The sequence below is a fragment of the Hippopotamus amphibius genome, chromosome 3 (assembly GCF_030028045.1).
Source record: "Hippopotamus amphibius kiboko isolate mHipAmp2 chromosome 3, mHipAmp2.hap2, whole genome shotgun sequence".
In the NCBI taxonomy this organism is placed as follows: domain Eukaryota; kingdom Metazoa; phylum Chordata; class Mammalia; order Artiodactyla; family Hippopotamidae; genus Hippopotamus; species Hippopotamus amphibius.
Window position 1 is genome coordinate 166026937 of NC_080188.1, and position 24823 is coordinate 166051759.

Consider the following 24823-nt stretch of genomic DNA (forward strand, 5'->3'; position numbering starts at 1 on the left):
TAGGTACTATTATCATGCTTATTTTGCAGATGGTAAGACCAAGGCCCAGGCAGATTATGTCTGTGATTAAGGCCACATGTGTATTATTTCGTGGGTAGAATTCCCACTGAAGCCAAGGCCCGGCTTTTAACAGTGTCACTGTATTGCCATCATAAGAAGAGGCTGGGCTTCAGAATAACCTAGCTGAGTTCCTGCTCCTAAAAGGAGTTTGCTGTATGGATTTATATCAGTTGCCTTATCCTCTTTTTGTCTTAATTCTCATGGACACCTTGAAGGTTGTTGAATTCTGATCAGAAGTATCATTTATTATTTAAGAGCAGAAAGATGCTGATGATATATATTCACAACATATTTTGGTTCTGAGGATTACAAATAATTTTTAGTGCCAAATACTATAATTTCAGGAGAGCAGTAAGAACTGTCATCTAACGAAATTATTGTTTTCAAAGGAAATAAGCTTGGATGCTGATCTATGTCCATTATTGTCCTCTTTTACTGCTGAACTAGGAATTTGGGCATGAATTTTCATTTCTAGCATATCCTAATCTGAAACCAGCTTCTTATTTGTGATGCTACTGAGCAAGTGAAGTTTTTCCATCTATATATCATGATCGCCTTTAGATGAACAAGCAGAAGTATAATCATGATGTTCTCATTTGCATAAGCATCTCCCTGACAGGTCATCAGATATCTTTATTGTTCTCTGGTATATTTCATGGGCTGCTGAAGGCATGCATAATCATCTCTAGCAATTCATCTTCTTACCTAGTTTAATGGCCCCTAGTACATAACAGGAGAATGATGGAGTGAAAAGGCAGTGTGTCCACGGCCTGCTTTCTTAAGAATGTGAAGAAAATTACAGTGGGGAATAAATTACATTACTCTTTCTCTCATTATTCAGTTATCTTTTGCAAATTTCATCTTACTAGACTACAGTGCTAGATGAACTGAAAAAAAAATTGTGCACCTTTTCACCAACAGGCTCAGATTCCCTGTTCAGCATCAAGCTAATAGGTGGTCAGTCATGCGACCATTAACTTCTAAATTAATGAAAACTCCTCTGCACTGGTGAAGGGCCTAATACACTCACTTGGGTTGGGGGTAGGTAGGGTCTCTGACCTTTATAACCCTTGATTTTAGAAAACTATTTTGCAGATAAAGCAGATTAAAAAAATCATTGTCTTGACTGAGTTGCTTTAAATAAACACTCCATTGAATTATCTCTTTATTGCTTCTTTTTTGGCCTCCATTCAAAACGATGATGGCAGTAGTGATGGTGATGGTTACTGTCTGCCTGGTGGTGCAAGAGCCTTATATATGGCTGGTCTGCGGCAGAGCCGGGACCCAAACTCAGTTATACATACTTTCTTTTTTAAGATGCGTTTTATTTAGTTATTTTTAAAAATTAATTAATTAATTAATTAATTGGCTGCATTGGGTCTTCGTTGCTGTGTGTGGGCTTTCTCTAGTTGCTGAGAGTGGGGGCTACTCCTCGTTGCTGTGCATGGGCTTCTCATTGTGGTGGCTTCTCCTGTTGCGGAGCACGGGCTCTGGGCGTGGGCTTCAGCAGTTGTGGCACGTAGGCTCAATAGCTGTGGCTCAGGGGCTCTAGAGCACAGGCTCAGCAGTTGCGGCGGACCGGCTTAGTTGCTCTGGGGCATGTGGGATCCTCCCAGACCAGGGCTCGAACTTGTGTCCCCTGCATTGGCAGGCAGACTCCCAACCATTGGGCCACCAGGGAAGCCCCATGCTTTTCTATAAATATTACCATCCTCAATTTCCAGATTAGGAACTGAGACAAATTCTAACTTGAGATTTTACACTTGAATATGTGCAATTCATGTCCCTTAGCATCATCCTAGTTCAGTTTTGATAGTTACTCTGAAGGACAGCATTATCACAAGGTCAACAGCTGCTTCGTTTTCAGAGAGAAGTGCAGTGTGCCATCCCTGTGGATCATATTTTGTATATAAGACTGTATACCGCTACTCCACATTATGCCAAAAACAATTCTCTTATCCCCAAGTGTTCTTCTAAAGCATGTTTTATTGGCTGTGGATGATACCAGGTTCTGTAAATTATATCCTATAACTTAATTAATCATTCACCTCTTGTTGGACATGTCATTTTCAAATTTTTATTATTAAAAATATTTTTAGTGAGTATCCTAATGCATTAATATTTATGTGCATCTCTGATTATTCTCTTAGAAGTACTTCTTGGGTGTCAAAGTGTATGAAGAATTTAAAAAATTATAGCTTTAAAACAAAAGGCAGAATAGATGCACAATTTATCGCTCACAGCGAATTTCTGAACTTTCTGGAACGCAGTAAGTAATCCGAGCTCTTGGGAGGAGAAATTTTATCTTATGCATTTTCCTACCCGCTTTGTATCCAATGATATCTGTCCTCAGTACTTATTTATCGAATGAAATAAATAAATGAATAAATATTTGCCCTGAACTGGAGTTAACTGAATCTCCAGACTTTTCAGACAGAAATGTATCTGAATTTGCCCTTTCTATGCACCATGTATACCTAAAGATCTCTTGAAAAAAAATCCATAAGCGTATTTAATAATGATTATTGTATTTGGCAATTCTTATTTCTAAGGATATTTTCTTCTTGCTACATATTCTTGAATATCTTGATTGTACTTTTCCAGGAGTAGGTTGAATAATATGAGAACTCTTTTTCCATCCCCATTATTTTTCCACTTTACCATTATTTGGGGCCATCACTGTATATGTCCCATCGTTTAAGGAGATTATGGTAAAGTAATAAACATCACCTGCTTACCCCCTTGGAAGGGAATTTAAAGGTTATTAAAGGCCATCTTATGCTTGAATGCCCTTATAAGGCTGTGAACAGCTTTTAATACCTCCAGTATCAGGAAACTCATTATCTCCTAAAGCCAATCTATCCATATCTGGATTATTATTTTGTTAGTGAATTGTGCCAGAACTGAATTCTTCCTCGTTTCCACCCTGTGCCCCTTGGCTCACCCTTAGCTCCTGGATCAGGCCCTCTGCCACCTCCTTTTGCCCAGCCCCGCCTATTCTCCCTGGTATTTGGCCTTTAGTCAGTGCTCAGGCTCCTATGTGTATAAGAAAGGATATATTGTACAGCACAGAGAAATCTATTAATTATTTTTAATAACTGTAAATGGAGTATAATATATAAAAACATTGAATCACTATGTGGTACACCTGAAACTAATACAATATTGTAAATCAACTATATTTCAATAAGAAAAAAAAAGAAGGGAGCTCTCAGTCTGTAAGAATCTAAGATTCAAACCCAGGTCTGTCTGGTCAAAGCCAGGCTTCTTTTATTTTTTTATTTTGGTAACGTATACATAATATAATATTTATCATTTTAACCATTTTTAAGTGTACAATTCAGTGGCATTAAATACATTCACAATGTTGTGTAATTATCACCCCATCCATATACCCAAAACTTTTTCATCATCCCCAGTGCAAACTCTGTGCCCATTAAATAAAAACCTTTATTCCACTTTCTATGAATTTGCCTATTCTAGGTACCTCATTGAAGTGGAATCATATATTTGTCCTTCTGTATCTAAAGCCAGACCTCTTTTTACTATAGCACTTGACTTCACAGCATCATATGCCATTACTAATGCATTTTATCTGTATAGATTTTCTTAAACATTGAATTTCAAGAGCTGCCACTTTTTAAAAAGATCTTAAAAGTTTTGACCGCCTGTCAGTTGCTCCAATGGAAAGCAGGGCAGGAGAAACAATGCATTTCTTTGTCTTGGACTCTAAACTCATCTTTAGGCAATTTCTCCTTCCTGTTGTACCAGATTCCCTTTTATAAAAATATGAAGAATGGAGAGAATGTGTCCCCCTCCCTCATCACATTCATTCTAGTTTTGATCCTGTATTTTAAAAGAAGTGCCTCTATTATTTCCCCAATAAATTTGATAGTTGCTTTTAGTTTGAAACAGATACTATTTATGATCTATTTTTTAAGGTTGAAGTTTCAAACTGTCCCATTAATATGGACTCTATTAGCTTTCTTGGTTTTAATATTAAGCTCAAAGTCCTGTAGATTGCAAAGTCTGCATTCATGCTTCCTCCTGCCTTTTTTTGAGAGTCAGATCTACATTTATCCATTCAACTCTTCTAGCACCTCTACTGCTCTGCCACAGTTTAGCAATTTTTTTTGGGGGGGGGGGCTGCTGCACCATGTAGCATGCAGGATCTTCTTAATTCCCCGACTAGGGATTGAACCCACGCCCCCTGCAGTGGAATGGCAGAGTCTTAACCACTGGACCGCCAGGGAAGTCCCAACAGTTTAGCAATCTTTTTATTTATTTATTTATTTATTTATTTATTTATTTATTTATTTATTATTTTTGGGGGGGTACACCAAGTTCAATCATCTGTTTTTATACACATATCCCCGTATTCCCTCCCTTCCTTGACTCCCCACCCCGAGTCCCCCCCACCCTCCCCGCCCCAGTCCTCTAAGGCATCTTCCATCCTCGAGTTGGACTCCCTTTGTTATACAACAACTTCCCACTGACTATCTATTTTACAGTTGGTAGTATATATATGTCTGTGCTACTCTCTTGCTTCGTCTCAGCTTCCCCTTCACCCCCTGTCCCCTCCCAAACCTCGAGTTCTCCAGTCCCAAAAGAAACTTGTACCATAATGTTTATTGCAGCACTATTTACGATAGCCAGGACATGGAAGCAGCCTAAATGCCCATCAACAAATGAATGGATAAAGAAGATGTGGCATATATATACAATGGAATATTACTCAGTTTAGCAATCTTAAACATGAATTTTCTCAGTACACTGGATTGTAGTTATTTTACAGTGTTCCACTGCTCACTTTAAATCTCTTTACCAATATTGGGCTTTCTTTTTCTCTTACCATATTTAGTCCACTATTTTAAGTCCCCAAATCATTCTTCTTGGAAGAGAAGACTAGGACAAAAATAATAGTGGACCAGTTGATTTTCTTTGTTTTTCCAGCAACATCAAGTCCTTGGTGCCAGACATCTGGCTTATCTCTTCCTAATATTCCTTTGTTCCTAACATAGCTAAAAGAATGCTTTTTGTTGTTCTTATAAATTATAGGTCTCAATCTATCTATTTTTTATCCTAGCCTGTCAAAATCAAAGGTGATGATAGAACTATGTAGGAACTCCCATCATTTTCCTTGGTGGAATCACAATCTGTGATTGTGTAGACAGAATTACAGACTATGTGGACAGGTAGGTGATACTCAACCCTCTGTCAGAGTCTCTTGCCCCAAAGCCTTGGCTGTTTCTTTTGAGCCTTTTGAAGTTTATCTCAGTGAAATCCAGGTTTTATCATCATATTTTCAACCACCCTCTACCTGGCTATCCAAAAGGCCTTTTATCTGTTGTGGTCGGAATGGAGTCAGACTATTATCAAGTGACAGTTAAAATAGAAAATCATAACAAGATACATGTACTTTGAATACTGTATTTTAACTGAAAATATATTAATGAAACAGATTCATTCACCTATCTTTGACATAGGGCAAAGGTCTTTTTTTTGTATCATCAGTAATTTTTTATTATCTATAATTTTTGTATCATTTATAATTTTTGTAATTTTCAGTTTTGGTTTCCTTTGAGTTGGGCAAGATCTTGTAAAGAAATCTAATCACAAAAATCCATCTAGGTTCATTTTTTTGTGGTTTTTAAGTTTTCAATGTTTAGGATTGAATTGCTTTACACTTAATTTAACAACAATTCTCATTAGAACTCTATCAAAACTTTCCCAAATATTTAACTTAGTTAACAACAATTCTTTTCTTTTTGTACTAATATTTAGTCAGTTTGTGTAATATTTAATGTAAATTACTTGTCCACAACAACCAGTACAACTGGCATGAATAGGTTTGGAAGGAAACACAACAGATGTTTGATAAGCACACAGCTTGGCAGGTGGAGTGGAGGTACTAGAGGGTAGTCTACCAAACCTGAGCCCTGGGACTCTGTGCATCAGCAAATACGTTTTATGAAGATAGTGAAAAGCCTTGGATGAGTGAAGGATGACTAAGAGGGCTTTATCATGTGCTACAATGACATCACTGCTTTCACCCAAGATTCATTATTTTACTTCACTAGCTGATATCTTGGTTGTTTAGAATTAGATACAAGTAGCAATTCCCCTTGTTACTGCTTCTCTCTATAGAAAAATAAAGTTGCTATCCAGTACAGGCAGTAACTTGTCAGACATTCTGTTTTCAATTTAGAGTCTCCAGTCAAATGTTTGGGTAGTTGAAGTTTCCCATCAGAACTGTTTTGTGCCTCTGCGCCAGCATTGTAAACTAAATTAGGAACACATCATCCATTTCTTCCATTTGGCCAGATAGTCTGTTAATATGGATTTCATCAACAAGGTGATTTCTTTTCCTCTCATTTAATCCTCATTTAAATGCTTCTTCATCACCCTTACCACCTAGGTTCATGGATTTTCACACAGATGATAAGTGATAGTTCTTTAGCACTCTTCCTTACAGATATTTCTTTGGAATACTACCAACTCCCAGTAATTATTATGAGATTGTATTTGCCATCTTATTCTCCAATTCCCATGCTCTGTACTGGTCCCATACAACTATGAGACCCTTGAGAGCATCAATTTTGGGAACTTTTCCCTATTGTTTTCTTATAAGAGTCTCATGGCTCCTCCTGAACTATTCTTCATTTTCCCATGACATGACTGCAGACCCTTCTGGTAACTGGTTTCATGATTTTGCATAAATATCGCTTTCTTTTTTCCTTTCATATTCAATTTAAAGACCACCTAATAATCTCCAAGACTTTCTTCCGTGTCCTCATGAGATGTACTCCAACCCTACCCAAAGTCCATCATTGTACTGTGTAAAGTCATCAAATGGAAAATGACATCCTATTTGCCAAACAACTCTTCCTAGTAAGTTCACTTCCTCAATTTTCTTACTTTTCCAACGTCCTAACCATTGAAAGGAAGATATATGAGAATCCCACTTGTGCCCTTGGGTCTTTTAGTCTCCATCCTGGGGTTTCTTAGATGATGATGATGATGTTGATGTCCCCTCTGTCTTCAAGCATTCATTCCCATGAAGATCCAAGGACTGAATCCTGGATTAGTGGGGCTTGGTATGTTTCAAGAGACTATTATATTTCAGAACTAGTCACCAGAAAGATGGATAGCAAACAAGACTGACTATAGCTTGTCTGCACAGAGCCCTTAATACCCCCGACAAGCAGTGGTGATAACCATCACTCACCTTTTTGCTCCCAGGGCAGTAGCAAGTTTCTTTATTCTAGTCATGCTTGAGTATCTTTTGGATGTGACTCCTTGATGCTCCATGTACACAAAGACAGAAATCAGCAGTGGCTGTAGAGGTAACTGTGTAGAGGTTGCTATACAGTGTGTCAGAGATAAATGTAGTACATGATTTTTTCTATATTTCTTTTCGGAATTTCATTCTACCTTCCTTACCTCACTTTGTGTGGTAAGTTTCAAATCCTGAGCTTTCTTTTTTCCATTTGGGGCATAATGTTCCACAGTGAACTATACTCTTTTGTATCACCCACAGTGTTTAATATAGATTTTTTAAAGTTAATTAATTCATAAAGATCCCACTAACTCTATGAGGAAAGATTTTGGAATCCACCTTGGAACAGTAATTTGCAGTTGCTGGATTATTGGTTTTGACTTGCTACATTGCGTTTCCTTAGCAGGTTGCAAATATTCAAGCCTCAAGATATGTGGTCAATTTCTTAACAGTATGGGTGGTTTCTTCTGTGTTATTCGGCATTAACATTTGCTAGCTTCATTAATAAACTTCAAGTACAACCTCTCTCCATTAAGAAAACAGAATTTTCTCTCTAAGAAATGGCACTGATGCATCGGTATTATATTAAAGTTGCAGTGGTCTAGGGCCTATATTAATTCCAGAGAGTCACCATTTTTAAAATTGAATTTAAGTCTGAACTAAAATATTAATAAAATTTAGATGTAATCTCCTCTTTTCCTTTACTCCTTCAGGATAAGCCCATTATTTTTCTATTTGTTGGCCAATGCAGGCTTCCCACAGAACTCATTCTGATCTAATTTTGTAACAGATTAGTCTTGCTAGCTTGAGAAGGATTCTTCTCAGACATCTAAATCGAAATGTCTTGACTTGGAGCCAGGGAATTTGAAGTGGCAGAATTTTGTGTCTATATACCTTTTTCTGGTATCCAACACTTTCAGCATGCTGTTAAAGGGGTCTATGACCCAAAAAGCTTAACCATTTTTCTAAACATCTTAGATTACAACAAGAAGTATTGCTTTCTCTCCAGAATAAACAAAACAGCTCACATTCTCATTGATGCTCTTATCTTCACATGTTTCCTTTTTCTGTTCTGGGCTGAGGATTTTTCTAAAACATCATTGATTTTCAAGTCACGTAGAGGTGCCTTTCTCATATTTGATGTGGCAGATCACAGAGGCGTGCTGCTTTGTTAGTGCACAGAGTTACAGAGTTTGAGTATGAGAGACTGCTCCCACCAGTCATTACTTTGGTGTTACATGTAAATAGTCAGGCATGTCCCTGGATAGCGTCCAGGAGAAATGTGATTCTTTTAAAAATGGCACTTTTAAACATATTTTACTGCACGTGTGTGAGATTAAAGTTTATTCATTACATTTATTTGTAAAGACTTCAAACAGGTGACAAAATTCAAGGCTTCTGTTTTCATTTGTGTTCTTCCTCCTGTGCTACAGATTTTCTCTAAAGCTAAGTGTTGTTGTATTTTATAACCTGCAAAATGCATCTCCTTTTTAAGCTGAAAACAGCCAAATGGGCTTTAAAAAGCACACAGGAAGTGTAAAGATACAGTGGTTACTATGTCCTCTTTCTGAGAGTTTGCTATTGAATTTCTTGGGCTACACAGTTTTCATTATGAACTCTATCTGCTCCCTGAGAAATTATTCTACAGATAAATAATCTTTGTGTATTTGAATCAATGATAACTCAGGGACCTCAGGAAACTTTAAATTGTACCACTTAATTTGTTTTTGTAAACTTCAGGCCCTGTTACGTACTATGCATTGTCTTAATATTTTTTCTGTTATTGGGCTGCGAGCTGTGGGAAATTGAGTCAAGATTGGGCTTCTATTTTAACGTCACTATCTTCCAGCTGTCTTTGTATTCTTCCCTATTAAAAATTTAAGTTAAAAACTTCCCCCTTCTCCTGAGAACTGTGAACATCCTTCTTATCGGAGACTCACACGCTCTCTGCACTTCCCTGTTCGAGCAACTGACCCCACAAACCTAGCTGTAACGTTGAACACTTTAATTACAGACTTGGCTATCATCACTTACACTATTGTACATCTTTTTAGGTCCTAGAGACACAATTCACGGTGAGATTAATATCTTTACACAACCTCTTTCTTAAAGAGAATTGGGAAGACAAGACCTGAATTAGGTGTAAGGAGGTCAGAGAGTTGCAAAATGAATGATGGAAGATTTGCTACAAATTAGGGCAAATATATTCTCCTCCATCTCCCAGCAGCAGACCAAATTATAGGTGCAAATATGGAGCCAAATTATAGATGCATCTCTGAGAATGTTGCAGGAATATGACAACAGACACAAATCTATGATATCATTTAGCATGGGACATAGAGAAGTACTTCTGATTGGTTTTTAGTAACCGCAGTAAAGTAACTAGTATTGTAAGATACATGCATTATGTCCCCACCCCCATCTGAATTCAGGAGGTCCGTGGACTCTCTCCCAGATTCTTTAAATAAAACTGTTGACATTTTAGATGTTTAACTTTCCTAATCTAGAACACGACTTGTTGGCATTAAGAGGGAAAGGAATGCCAAAGAGCTTCAATTGGCTATAGTTTACTTGCTTCAATTTCTTCTCTCCTTTGAATTCTCCTTTTTCCTTTTCCTTTTTCTATTTGCCTTATTCCAAAGCGGTTTGGGTGTTGTTCTAAGTGATGTTCAGAGTCAATAAAATGTTTATCACATTTCCCGTAATGTGAACCAGGAAATAATTGGGACACAGAAAGTGTAGGCTGAAGGGGGTGCAGTGCCTTTTCTGTTGTATCTATGTTGGCAGCCAGGAGATGTAGGAAGTAACCCATTCAGTCCATCTCAAGCAGAATGAGTGACAGAATGCTGCTGATTTAACTTATTTTCTGTTCAGAAATAGAAAGAGCCTTTTCACATTTTTACAAAGATTATCTATTTTGTCTATTAACTGAAAATGAAGAATGTGCCTGAGCAGTTTTACTCACAGAACTAATGAGGACAAGTTAAAAAAATATTGTACAAGTATTTTGCTTAACTTTCTTGCCAAATGCCTGCTGTAATAGTAAGTTAATATGAACTGAATTACTGTCACATGGTCATAAGACAATAGCAGTCCTCTTGCTAGCCCTCTACTAAAATAAATTAGGGTATACCAAATTTATACTAATCAGGATCCTGTATACCTATCACTGTGCTTTCATCAGAAAAGTATTTTAAAGCAATACATTATAAACTGCTTTCTTTCCCATATTTTGAAGCTTCTTGCTACTGAGTGGTATGGGGGGAGTCTGTGATAGTACGTGATTTGAGGAACTTTCAAAGTTCCAAGTCACTGCCGGGTCTGCAAAAGTACTTTGCTACCATTCACAATTGCTGATATCTTCAAAACCAGGTGTCCTGCAATGGATGTGGGAATTCTTTTTTTGTTAATTAATTAATTAATTGCATTGGGTCTTTGTTGCTGCGAGTGGGCTTTCTCTAGTTGCAGCGAGCGAGGGCTACTCTTCGCTGTGGTGCATGGGCTTCTCATTGCGGTGGCTTCTCTTGTTGTGGAGCACAGGCTCTAGGTGCTCAGGCTTCAGTAGTTGTGGCATATGGGCTCAATAGTTGTGGCTCTCGGGCTCTAGAGTGTAGACTCAGTAGTTGTGGCACACGGGCTTAGTTTCTCTGTGGCATGTGAGATCTTCCCGGACCAGGGCTCGAACTCATGTCCCCTGCATTGGCAGGTGGATTCTTAACCACTGTGCCACCAGGGAAACCCTGGATGTGGGAATTCTTGTTTAGCCTCTGAGGTCCAGCCACAGTTCTGTTGGGCCAGCACCAAGAGGAGCTGTTCTAGTAATCCAGGGCTTTGGCTTCTGGGGTCTCCTGTCATAATGGTCTCTGAATGGCCACTTACCCACAACTGTCCTTTTTTCAGGGAAGGGGAGTCTCCTTTTAATCTCAAGTTAGCCTAGGACCTGACTTCCTCATCCTTTCCCTCTTCCTCTTCCTTTGCCTCCTCACTGATTTCTTCTCCTCATCCTGGAAACAGACTAAAGCCTTTCCTATCTCACACACACCTTTAGCACCACCTCCACCCTCACCACCAGAAATCCTTCCTTTGACCTTTTGAGTTATTATCCCTTGAGCTGCCATCCCATATCTCTTTTTTCCTTCACCGCCAACATTTTTTCGAGAGTAGAATTTTATATTCATCGCTTTCTCTCACTCTCACTTCTTATTACCCTATTCCTGTTCCGCATGGTTGAGATAATTGCTTTCATTTGAATCTCTTTTTCAGCTTTGTTTCCATGCATGAGGCTGTCCTATGGTTTTCCTCTCTCCCTAGCCAGTTCCCTTCTTGCACCATCCCTGTTTTTTCTTTCTTCTCCAGATTGGAAAATGTGAGATTATTCTAGGCTCTATTCTCTCTTTTTATTTCCTTCTTTGTATTCCATCTCTTGATATCACTACTGTGTACATAGCTCTTAAATCTACACATCAGTGTAGATGATTTTCTTCTGAGTGCTAATTCTGAATCACTCTCTGCTTATTTGATATTTTCTCCTTAAGATATTGTCGAGACTCCCAGAATCACATATTGGCCACTGAAAATTTTAATTTATTCAGCATTTTCCAAGTGCTGTGCAAGAGTCTGGAACTACAAAGATTAAATAGGATATATCCCTGACCATCAGAGGTTTACAATCTAGTGTCAGAGACAGTTTTAAGTATGTGATAAAGCACTTATTGAGCATTGACCTTGGTAGGCTTGGTGCTCAGCCCTTGACATAATTTACCCTGTGTAATCCTAACCAATCCTATAGGTATCTCCATTTCATAGGTGAGGAAATCAAAGCACAGAAAGATTGAGTAATTTGCCCAAAGGCCTTTCAGGGCAAAAGTGAGGGACTTAAAATCAGGCAGTCAGTCTTAAAAAATACCTGATATGCGCATTGAAAATGTGTTTGGAGGGGTCTTGTGAGTTAAAAATGAAACTTTACATTCTACCTAAAATTGTCAGAGAAGGCTTCCGAGAGGAAGTAACATTTGAAATGAGGTCAGCAGAAGAAAGGAAGGAAGGAAGGCATTTTAGGCAAAGTGGCCTCGGTGGGAAGGAGCAAGCTTCCCAATTGGGGGAACTGAAAGAATAGGGAAGAGGCCTTTGGGTTTATTACCTTCTGCCTTTTTGTTTCTGTTCTCTCTGCCTGAGAGTTTTTCTCCCTTCATCTCTGCCTTCAGTTATTTGCCCTGAAAGAATAACTCTCCTGTGAACTCCCAGAGCCTTGTCTATGGCACGTACGTGGTGCCCAGTGCATCCTGCCTTGTGCAGAACATGCTGTATCTCGCCTTTACCTTGCCCGCAAATCGTGTTCTTCTTTATAATTCTGTGGCTTCTCGTGTGGTTGCATGTAATAGCAACTCAATACACACTTACTGAATACGGAGTGAATGTTAATCAGGGCAAGAAAAGTAAAATTACTGGAAAAGTAAAAATAATCCATAATTCTTGTCAGATGTAATGGTAATCAATTAGGTCAGGAGTAAATTAGCCCGTGGATGTTTGATAATGTAACCTACTCCAAGTAACTTGATTGAGCAGCTGCAGCTAGCTTTTAAAGACAGTTTATCCACTGGCTGTGGGATGTTGGTCATGATTACTGGGGTGAACTCTAAAATTCTACCTTTAATATTGTATTTACATTTGGCAGCTACAGCCTCTCAGCACTCTGTAATTCCCATTCGTGGAAAGAATGCTTTAACTTAAGAATTCCATCAGAATAATTAAATTTTCTGAAGAGAAAGCTTAATGGGATTTAAAAATACATTTATAGTGGCTTCATGCTGTCAAAACAACCACTTGGAAGCTGAAAAGTATGTTCAACATACTTTTGTATTTATATCTCGGTTTGAATTTCTTCTTTGATTTGAAAAGAAAGACTTCATTTGATTTTATTAGAGAGAAAACAGAGAGAGATAAAGACAGAGTTGCAGATATCACTTAAGAATCTTGGAGCCATCCCGATCTCCTTACTCTCCGTGACCTGTCACAGACAATCCGCCACTAAATAGTAAATTCTACCTACAGAGTGTCTTTAATATTCCTCCTCTCTTATTCTCTTCCACGTCACTCCCCAACTTCAAGGCTTTAAGAACTTTTGCCAGGATTATTACACCAAGTTGTGACTGATCTTCCCAACTCTCATTTTTGTGTGTACCCCAAACCATACTTGACACGTCTGCATAACTCTGAGCATGTCACTTCCCCCTTAGAATGTCTCCAGTGGCTCCTTGTGAACCTCATGACTATCTCCTGCTCACCTCCCCAGCCGCATCTTGTGACCTTCCTCCTAATTATCTTGAGCTTTTAGGCTTTGCCTGGACTGGCCCGGCGAACCTTTACGTGCATGTTGAGTTTCAGTTTAAGACTTACCTCTCTGTCAAGCTTCTCCAATTCCCTCAGGCCACTTAGATGCTCCTTGCACCTTGTCTTATATATATTATACTCTCTAGTTCTCACGATAGTTGTTTAAAGTGAATAGTCTTTGTTTCCATTTTACAGGTGAGAAAAGTGAGGCTCAAAGCGCTGAAGTATCTTGAATCCGGTTATTTCTGTTTCAGGAACCTGAGCTCTTTCTGCAATGTGTTCCTTCACTGCTGTGGCCTCCCCTGGTACCTGTGTTTACTCTCACTCTGGCCTTCATCACATTTACTGTGCTGGCAGTTCTCCATATCCGCTCCATTCATGGGGGGCACCGGCCCACGTTTCATCTCTGTATCTGCAAGAATTAGCACAGTGTCTGGATCATGGGAGGTAGTTAAGAAATATTTACTGAGGTAATGAATGAAACAAACAACATGCAAACAATTTATCAATTTCAGCTGCCTGGGAAAGAAAGTATAACTTGGTCTTTTCTGTATGGTGGTGTGGAGAAGCAGAAGAAGGGGGGAACTAATAAGGGGTACTTTCTAGTGTAGGAGGGTCATTGGAGGACAACAGAAGTATTGTGCAATCTCCAGAACCATCTTAGGAAGGATTTAAATATCAGCTGCTAAAAGAAGTCAGGAATGAATACCTAATTTTATTAGATTTTTTTGAATGTTTATACTGCCTAACATGCTTCCTTAGATGAACTTATAATTAATTCTTACAAAGAAATGTGCCTCTGCAGGTAACAAAGGAGTGTAGGAGGAATAGAAATAGGATGGAGAAGAGTCTTTTTGTGTGGCTTCACATGAGACCATCAGTTTCGTTATTTGAAAATATTTTTATGTTAACAGTGGGAGACTTTTGTTAACATGGTGTAGTAGACTGAAGAATGTCCCTCAAAGAAGATATCAGCGCCTAAGTCCTGAAATCTGTAAATGTTAACTTATTTAGAATAATGGTCTTTGCAGATATAATTAAGGATCTTGAGATGAGATGATTAAATGCAATCACGTGTATCCTTATAAGAGAAAGGCAGAGGGAAATTAGACACACACACACACATGCACATGAAGGCAATGTGAAGACTGAGGCAGAGTTTTGAGTGATGCAGCCACAAACCAAGGAATGCCAGCAGCTACCAGAAGCTGGTAGAGTTGAGAAACAAACTGAGGGGGCCTGCTGCATTTTGATTTTGTCCCAATGCTACCGATTTTAGATTTCTGGCCTCTAGAACTATGAGAGAATGAGTTTCTGTTATTTTAAGTTTGTGGTACTTTTTTTACAGCAGCCACAGGAAACTAGTACACACTGGGAAGCAGCAATCTGGGAGTGTGATAAACATGAGACCCCAAAAACAGAGAGCTCCTTTGTTTTTTTCTGTTTTTTTCTTTGTCACACCGCATGGCATATGGGATCTTAGTTCCCCAGCCAGGGATGGAACCTACAGCCCTGCAGTGAAAGCACGGAGTCTTATCCACTGGACTGCCAGGGAAGTCCCAACAGAGAGCTCCTTTGGATGGCTCTCCATCCCACTCCCGTTGGAAAGTGTTCTATTTTCACTTTCCTGGGGATCAAAAATGGAAAGCGTCCGCTTCCAGAACTATAGTCCTGGACTTTGTGAGCCCTCCAGTAGTTCTTTTCTCTCTCGTGATCCTTGATCCCAGTATCCATTACAATTCAGACAAAGCATATATGCATTCCTTCTGAGTGCATATGGCTTTCACTGCCTGGTGATGGAATGTGGGAGCACAGCTATGTTTAGATGAGATCAGTTATAAGTGGGCAAGCTCATGTTACTTCTTAGTTTAGCATAAGTGTAAACCTTTAAATAGACTAAACTTTCCCCTGTTTTTGTGTCTATCACAAGAATAGGTTTGATTAGATAACAGCTATGGTTCCTTCCGGCTCTAAAATCCTGTCAGTATCTCCCTAGTCTACATTTGCTTTCAACCATGAGCCTGTAGCTCTTTCTCACTGTGTAGCTTCTTCTACTTCTAGACCAAAGTTGAGCTTTCAGAGTAACTAAAGATGTCTCTCAGGTACTTAAGTTCCTAGAGAAGGAGGATTGTTTTTCTTTCTGGATCTCAAGTCCTTGTCAAGGCTTAAAAAACCCTTAGCTCTAGACTAATTTGGTGTCCCTGGGTTCAGACTTTGAAATTTATTCAACTAGCCTTTTTTTGGTCCGCAGGATCTACATTTACTCAGCATCTGTGAACAGAGCTTGATGAAGTCAGTCTGAATTCTCTCAAACTTTCTTCTGTTGTTCACATTTTTTTCTTCTAATACTTTTCTAGCATGTTACTTACTTTAGACTTTCCAGTCTTAATCAGGTCAACATAGATTATTTTCCCTTTCGTGAACAAATGATTTCCCCACACTGACTCTGAGATTCTTCACAACCTTCATCTTTCCTCTCATTCCAACTTCTGATAAGGGTTTGGTATGTCTGCACTTCTCATGATGTCAAGGAGATCAGTTGGTCTCAGACCCTAATCTTTGCATCTTCATGAACCATCATTGGCATTCACCAGAATACTTGGAACACAATTTTCCTTGTAAACCTGTTTTGAGCACCTACTATAAGTCAGATATTTAATATAGTGTCAAGTTATACATTAGAATCAGTAAGATTCAATTCTTGTTTTAAGATTTCATTGTAATAGAGACGGTAAGATGACTACACAAATAATAAGATCAAGTGAATGCTGCTGAAATATTGATGGAAATGGCGCCAGATACAAAAGTCAGTAGAACCTGCTTCTGGTCCCTAATAGGACACTTGCCATGAACGTGAATTTATAAGCATCAGTCTTTTCTGATGGACCCGTGGGTCTATGGAGACTCTAGTTAGGCTGTTACATGGATTAAATGATGTAAATGCATGTGCAAGTGCACACCAATAAAGGAATCAAATATATTTGAACCTATGATTTTCCATATATTCTAGATTGTTTCAAGGAATAATGCAAAATACTTTGTAGCTTGAGCCATAACTTATTTCATAATTAGATACTATGTTTTAAATATTACTATCTCTCAGAGAGGTAATACTCACGTGCAGAAACAGCTGGGAGTGTATTGAGGTAGCTGAAGAAGGGAGAACCACGGAGGGGGTACTGAAGACAAATCTGACTGTAGTGTTTCACTGCTTTGTGTATGATCTCAGTTGTGAGTGCACAACTATTTTATGTACCATTATGAAAAAAAAAAGTGCTGCCAATTATGTTGAATGATCATCCTGCACTACATATGATTTGGCCATACTGGGTTATCACTGCTTGGACATTTCTGGTATCTCTTCTGAGATTTTTGGTACTTCCACCTGCTTTCAGTTATATTGCTTGGCATGAGGTGGACAGTCCTTTGCCTGTATCTTTGTAAGAACATGCAACTCACCTTCCTCTACCTCTTGTTTAACTCTCATTAAAAATTGAGATTATTTTGCAATAAAATAAGGAATTATGGTCATTTTTCCAAAGATAAATATTTATTCCACTAACATAAAACTTATCCTGCAACTCCATTTCCATGCCTTTGTATTTATACAATGATTTTTTTGTTTTGATGTCAAATCACTATAATCTTTAAAAGACATATAAAAATGCCAATTAAACCCAATGCAGACTATAAACAAAGCTCAGTTAAAGCGACAGCAGTGTGAACAGCTATGACTAAGTTTGTGCACGTACAATCATGCCATGACAGCAACTTTGTGGAAGGCAATTATAAGACCCCACTGATTATAAAACATAGTCCCAATTTAGAGATGTTAAAATACAAAGAAACTACATTTTAGGCACAATGAAATACACTTACTTTAAAACGTGCCAGGGACCAGTCTACCTCTTACCAAGTACTGCTGCTATCACTAAAGACTAAATTAGTTGAGCCACTCCCTTTGTGGTTCTGGTTTCTTGAAATGTACTAACACGTGCCCTAAAACCATGATGTACATTTGTGACTGCAGTCATCTTACCAAAGCCTCTTCCAGGAGGGAGGCCAAGGCACGGAGCACCCATACCCCTGGACTCTCTCTCCCAAGCTGGTGGCTGTGTGTTTACATAGAGTCATCATAGGCATATTTGTCGTTGTTCCCTTCCACCCATATTATGCACCAGTTAGGAGTTTATTTAATGGAGGATTTTGTGCCTCTGTCTGACTTACTTCTTGTCTGATGTACGTCTTGATGGTCCTTATTTACTAAAGCGTATCTTTTCATATATACACAAGAAAGCATGTGTTGAAATAATATAGTTTGCTCTCCTTGGGTTGGTTTCATTCTTCTGACTCCGAGCATGCTCTTTTCAGACATCTCTGTACTAAGGCGTGTGCCCCACAAATAGATACGTGGGAAATCTGCCAAAAGAAATCAAACTGTCTGTCTCTCTATCTTCCAGGCTGAAGGTTGATAGATACATCTCTTTTAGCAGCCTTCACTTTGAATTGAGCAGATTTCAAACTTTCCTCTCAGGAGTCTACCTGGAGTTTAATCTCTGAAGACTTTTATTTCATTGCTGATTATTTGAAAGATGAATAGATTTGAGTTTTACCCTTTCCATTTCACTCCATTCTCTCACTGGTAAAAGAGTCACTGAGTAGGAAGTTATGAAAGAGGATAAAGAAAAGTCCAGTAAACCAGATAGTCCTGCAAAGTCTGTGAAAGATGTTGTGTAAGGGAAACACAGTGGTGGCTTTGGTTTCTGGCAGCCAAGGTCATTGAAGCATGAAGAGGACAACTGCAGCTTGGAGCTGGACGCACTGATCCTTTGGATGTTCTCTTGGGGTGGAAGGTTTCTTAATTCCTGTTTTTGATCTCATGCCCATTACTATCTCTGGAGGGTTGCTTGTGCTCTAATCTGCTGGGTGTGGTCTTATGTCTGGTTAGATGATATGTGATAACATCTAAAGCACCAAGTACAGTTTTCAGTAAAAGTTAGACAAGTCTTTGTATTCACATTTCACGACAATCTAATCTAAAAATGTTAATTTTTGACTAAGCATTAATGGAGCTGATACAATTAGCCAGCGTTTGTTTTTTTGTATTAAGAAAAACCCCAAAAGGTAAATTTAAGTGTAAAATCTGTTTGGTGGAGAAAAAGTTTATACTTTCAGAAAGAAATTCTTAAATAAGTGAGATTTCTTAAAAACTAAATGAGTGCTTTAAAACAATATTTCTTCCTTCTCTTTTTTTTAAAGAAATCTTCTAGGAAGTTGCCATTTACAAAAAATAAGTGGCATAGACTTTCTTTTCAAACTTTTAGAAATCAGACTTGCTAAATCTCAGTAAGTCAAAGGACAACACTATTTGGGATCATTTAAAATTATTATTTTAAAGTACTTGAACATTTAAATGGAAATACATGTTATTATTTGTTAGGTAGATGGCCTGAATTGCTTTTTTTAAATTGTCTTTGGTGGTGATAAAAATATTTTATATCATGATCACGTGGCAGTTGTATGATTATAAACATTTGTCAGACTCGTTGAATTGTACTCAAAATTGGTAACTTTTATGGTATGTAAATTATATTTCAAAAATTCTGACCAAAAAAATATTTTGGGAATTAGAAAAGGACTAGCTGGAATTCCAAGGAAGGGAATTTCTATGGATATACTATGACACCAAGGTCATAGATTGCAACAGAAATTATTATTTTAATCAGAAGTGAAATGTAATGAAACTATTCAGAAAAATGATTTTGTGTCATTGTATTTTACATGCTTATTACACTTCCCAGTGTGTTTGAGTTCTTTCCCCAGTGACATAATCATTTGTATGTCTGGAGGTGAAGTGGGGTGGGGATGAGTGAGTGGGTGGTAGACACGCCTTATAGAAAAGTGAAAGGAAGGAAGAAGGTAATTAGTCAGGGTAGAAAGTGGGAAGAATTATTCCCTCTACTCCTGTCAATTCACATACTATAATTATGTGCATGTAATAAACATTTAATATATTTTGAAAGAATCGTGTGTTAAAATTGTAATACAGAAGAAGCAGTTAAGCCAAAATTGCTATTATTATAAAATTACTGGTTCTTTAAAATTGGGACTACATGCTGAAAACAACCAGAGCACAGAATCATAGCTTAGCTAAATCAATCACTTATTTCAACTGTATAAGTTTCTTGAAAATGATGGCAGAATCAATGCTGTTTGAGAGATTACCAGTGATTACTACTAGTTTTAAAATGATTGAATTGATTATGCTATGCTTTGTCAGTTAATGGGACACTGATTTACCTTGATTTTCAAATAGTAATTTAATAATATGCACTGGTTTTATCTGGGCAATTGTGTGCCCTTTCATCTGGTTTTTTAGACTTTAACTAAGCAGGTTATTACTTTGTACTATTTCTCTGGAGAAAGTTTTCTTTCTTACTCATTTAAAAATAAAATATACTCACCAAGCATAGCCCTTTATAAAAACAGATGGAAGCAAATTCATCCATGGGCTTATTATTCAATGATAATCACTGTTATTATTTTAGTAGTTTCTTTCAGTCTTTTTTTTCCCCTCTGCTCAGCTGGGTTTTTTTGTTTGTTTTTGTTTCGTTTTTTAACTTCTCTGTGAACTCTCTCTCTGTAAAATTCTATGTTCACTTTTTTGGTTGTTGTTGCTTACTTTTATGATTTGTATTTTCACACGTTAGTTCCCTTTCACAAATATATTTTTAGTGGCTGCATTCAATTTAAAATATACCATACTTTACTTCCCTGACAGTACCACTTTCTTATACTTTATTGTGCATAATTAGATCAGGAAATACATTGCTTTTCAATGGAAGAAAATTTTAATTTGCTTCAACTTTTATATTATAACTTTAAACTAGCAGATAAACTACCAAATTTTATAACAAGATATCTAAGTTCAGGGACTTCCTTGGTGGCGCAGTGGTTAAGAATCTGCCTGCCAATGCAGGAGACACAGGTTTGATCCCTGTTCTGGGAAGATCCCACATGTCGCAGAGCAACTAAGCCTGTGAGCCACAACTACTGAGCCCATGCACCACAACTACTGAAGCCCATATGCGCCTAAAGCCTGTGCTCTGCAACAAGAGAAGCCACCACACTGAGAAGCCTGCACACCACAATGAAGAGCAGCCCTCACTCGCCACGAGAGAAGGCCCACACACAGCAATGAAGACCCAGCACAGCCAAAAAATAAACTAAAAAAAAAAGATATCTTAGTTCAAAGTACTAAATTTTAAACAATCCCAGATGATTATATAATCAAAAAGAGGTGGTCTTATTCCACTTTTAAAATGTTTCCTTTAGATTTTTAATGATTTGATGATTTACATATATTTTAATGGCAAACAAAAGATTTTATACATAATACACATTCTGTCTTCTTGATGTCTCTTGATTTTTCTCCTTATAGTCTCTTCAAATAGCCATAAAAGTTTAATATGTTGTATTATTCATCTTTGTGATAATCTAGCCTTGGGCTTTGAGTTTCTCTCTTAAGGTAAGGCCCTTGATTTACCAGTTTTACACATCTTGTGGACTTCCTACTCCTTAATCCACTCCAGTTGACAGCTCAAAACCACTTCCTCTTTAAAGTTTGCCTCATTTCCTGTCCATTCATTTCTCTGGCTTTGGTTGGCAGGTGTTATTTATTTAAAGTCTTAACAACAAATATATATAGATATTTTTTTCTAGCCCTGGGTAACTAAGTGAGACAACACTTTCATCTCTTTCCTTCCTAAGGGAAGTTCTCTCAATCTGGAAATTATTTTTGAGTATGTTTGGTTAAAATTTTTTTGGTTATTGTTTAGCATTTGTTTTATTTGTTTGTTTATCTGGAGATTTTTAAAGAGCCTGTGACTCATAGAAGGCATTGTGTATATGGATAAATGTTATACTCATTACCTAGGATGTTTGCAGAATTTCCCCCTCCCCCAGGGAGTCAATATGCAGCTGCTCTTTATTCCTCACCTGTTGCCATTACCCAAATATAGACAAGTCCAAAGCACCATAGAAACCCTTCATGGAAAACAGCAGAACAGATGACAAAGGAGCTCACTTCTTTTCTTCTTAAAGGTCTCTCTTTTAAAATTATTACCAGCATAAATTTGGGTCTGTTTTCCCAATAAGCAGTGAATTTCTAATATTCATACTGTTTAAACTTGATTTTTCCCCCCTTCATGCTGAGTGGGATTAAATCAACCAAGTATTTTTGTGCCACCTACGCATGGTCTTAATCTAAATTTTCAGCTCACAGCTTTCTTCATAAATGTGTAGCTTTGATGATTTATTCCCAATGGAACAATAAACTTCAGATCAGAACTGGAGAAAAGGAATAAAATGCTCCCTCTACGAGCTCCTCTTCTGAAGCCCCAGGCCATTGGAAGCAGATCAGCTTGATTCATCAGGAGGTCATGACAGTCCCGTTTGTACCAGCTATCTAAACACTTAAGATTACTGATTTTTTTTTTTTAATTTGTCTCATACTAAATCGCTACCTAGCGAAACATATTGCTTTAGGATGACTCTTTTTGACAAATGATTAACTCCCTTGTTCTCTAATGAAGGAAGAATAAACCCATAGTATGTAAGAAATGCAACAGTTTTGGAATGGAGAATTCTAGAGGTATTTACAAGTTTAAGTGTTGGTGTATATGTTCCACTGGTTTGTCAAATTAATTTTCTACTTGATTTTTCCTTAGTCCTATGGTGGTGGATGTTGTGAAGATGGGCAGAAAATGCATTCAAGAGAGAGCTAATATTTACAATCTCAATTCCCCAGGTATTTATTGAGGTATACTACGTACCTGGTCCTAACCTCTCTAGGCTCTCAGGAGTTTTCACTGAGCTGCTGTACCGGTGAGAGAGGGGATGTAAACCATTAACTACTACACTACCGGGCACTGCAGTGGAAAGGGGCAAACTGGGGGTTCAATTTGGGTTATAAATATACAAAAGGGAGCAATTAATTCTGACTGAGGTGGTGGGTGACGTGAAGTCAGGGTAGGTTTTCAAGTTGACTTTGAAGACAAATAGTAGTTTGGGTCTCCGGCTTCCGGGAAGAGCGAATGGTAGAGGCGAAGGGTCAGAGATGCGCATGCTCAGCAACAGTGGGGGACCGCTGTGCTCCGTGGACGGAGGAGAGCCTGGAGAGGAGGGCTGGGGACAACTTGAAAAGGGCCTGAAGAGCCCAAGATAGTTTTTACCAGCAGAGGGATCTGATCAGTCATGCACTTTTCGTGACGTTACCTTTGCTGCTGGTGGGAAGAACAGCTTTGAAAAGGGAGAGATCAGAGGAGACAACATAGGAGGCCAGGAATTGTTCTTGCAAGAGATGAGGCTCTGAGCAATCACTAGGAGCAGGGCTGCAATTGAGAGCGATTCCTGAGGTCAGATGGACGGGATTTGGTGTCTGGCACCAAAAGGAGGAAAGGATGACTGCGATTGCTACTGCAGGCACCCAGGTGGTGGTGGAGCTGTTAAGTGAGATAGGAGGCACCTTTGAAGTGCCTCTAAGGGCGTCCATGTGGAGTCTGTAGGAGGAGACAGTTGGAAATACACCACAGTGTTCAGGAGAGGGTGGGATGAGAGACATACATGTAGGAGTCATCAGGTGTATAGCCTACGGGTTAGGGTTGTGTTTCTAAGGGGGAAAGTAGCTGATTAAGAAGTAGATAGGAGGAGATGGATCTGGAAGTGGGTTTTTTGCTTTGGTTTGTTTTTGTTTCAGGACTTGAGCACATTTGTGGGCTTAGAGGTAAAAAAACCAGTGGAGAGGAAGATAATGACAGTCCAAGAAAACAGACACAGTTGATGGGGTAAGAGTTTGGAGGAAGAAGTTGGGAGGTCTTTCGTTGAGACAGGCTGGAAGGAGGAAAGTATATTTGACAATGAGATGAACTTGGAAGTAGATAGGACAGAACTGACACTTATCTCTATTTTCTTAAAAGAGGAAGCCTGAGAGTGAAGGGAAATTGGAGGAGGGAGTGAGGATACTGATGAAGTTGCAACAGCTGCTGTGGAGAGTGGAAGAGGCAGTCACCAAGGATGAGAATAGGTTTGCTAAACAGTGATGTGTCCAGCCTAGACTAGAGCTCATTTGTTTGTAATGGTGCCAAATGCATGGCTTTGCAGTGTCTTCTGTACTGCTAGGAAGCCTGCAAAAAGCTTCCAAGGAAAATGGGCAGATGTGTTGATCCAGGGCTAGAATATGATGCGGCAGATTTTGAAGATAGTTAGAGGTAAGAAAATAAAAGTTATCCCTGACTGTGGTTTTAAAGGATAAATGATGGTATCCCAGAGCTCTAGGAATAGGTAGTGCAGGAAGTTAAGCCCGGAGGTGTCCTAGGGGTTGGGAGAATCAGGAGGAGCAGGTGCCTGAGGGGCTGGAAGTGAATAGTAGAATATGAGGTTTAAAAGAAGAAAGAGAGAGAGACAGAGAGAGACGGAAAGAGAATATGAATGAGGAAGAAGGAAGAGAGGATGTTGTGGGCAAAAGAGTGATGTTTTCACACCTACCCAGTTCATTCATTTATATGTTCATTCATTCAATAAAAATATTTTTGTTATATTATTATAATATAAAATATTTATATTTTATTATTATATTAGATAGAACAAACAACCTCCAATCTTATCTTAGAAATTACTTTACTAAAAAAACTCCTCATTTTAAAGCTTTAGACCAAATTATATATAATTTATTTGTTTTTTTAACATAAATCAATTATTTAAAGGGATAAAGAATTAATGAATTCTTTTACATTTTTGCTCATAGGTTATCTCCCATCTACTGTAATAGTAAAAGTCAAAATCTGCAGTCAGCTTAACATTATAATATACATATTACAATTAAAGTGAAATTTAAAATGGAAATTCAAGTGAAGTTCCCAGTCTGAGCTTCTTTTAGCTTTACACATATTTATTTATTTACCTCGTTGCAGCTTTCTTCTTCCCCTAATTAGCATCTTTTATTCCTGTTTCCGTATATCTGCTATAAAGCAGACCCAATGGTATCTATTTATACTGTTCCAGATCAGGCTTCTTGATGAGAAGACCCCATAGATCCACAACAGACACATTTATTAGCTTATGATGTTTCTGCTTCTACAAACAACATTTTTTCTT

General features: G+C 38.2%; 1 protein-coding gene across 2 annotated transcripts in view; it reads left to right on the forward strand.

The window, feature by feature from the left end:
- Nucleotides 1-24823, forward strand: part of NIBAN1 (niban apoptosis regulator 1) — a 145412-nt gene that overhangs the window by 18688 nt on the left and 101901 nt on the right. Inside the window, exon 1 of one of the 2 annotated variants that reach the window (XM_057726153.1) lies at nt 22424-22478. The exons of the other annotated variant lie outside the window; for it this stretch is intronic. Within the exon in view, the coding sequence (XP_057582136.1) occupies nt 22424-22478 (55 nt within the window). Of the gene's footprint in view, nt 1-22423; nt 22479-24823 lie in introns of those variants that run through there. 2 annotated transcript variants of the gene reach the window in all.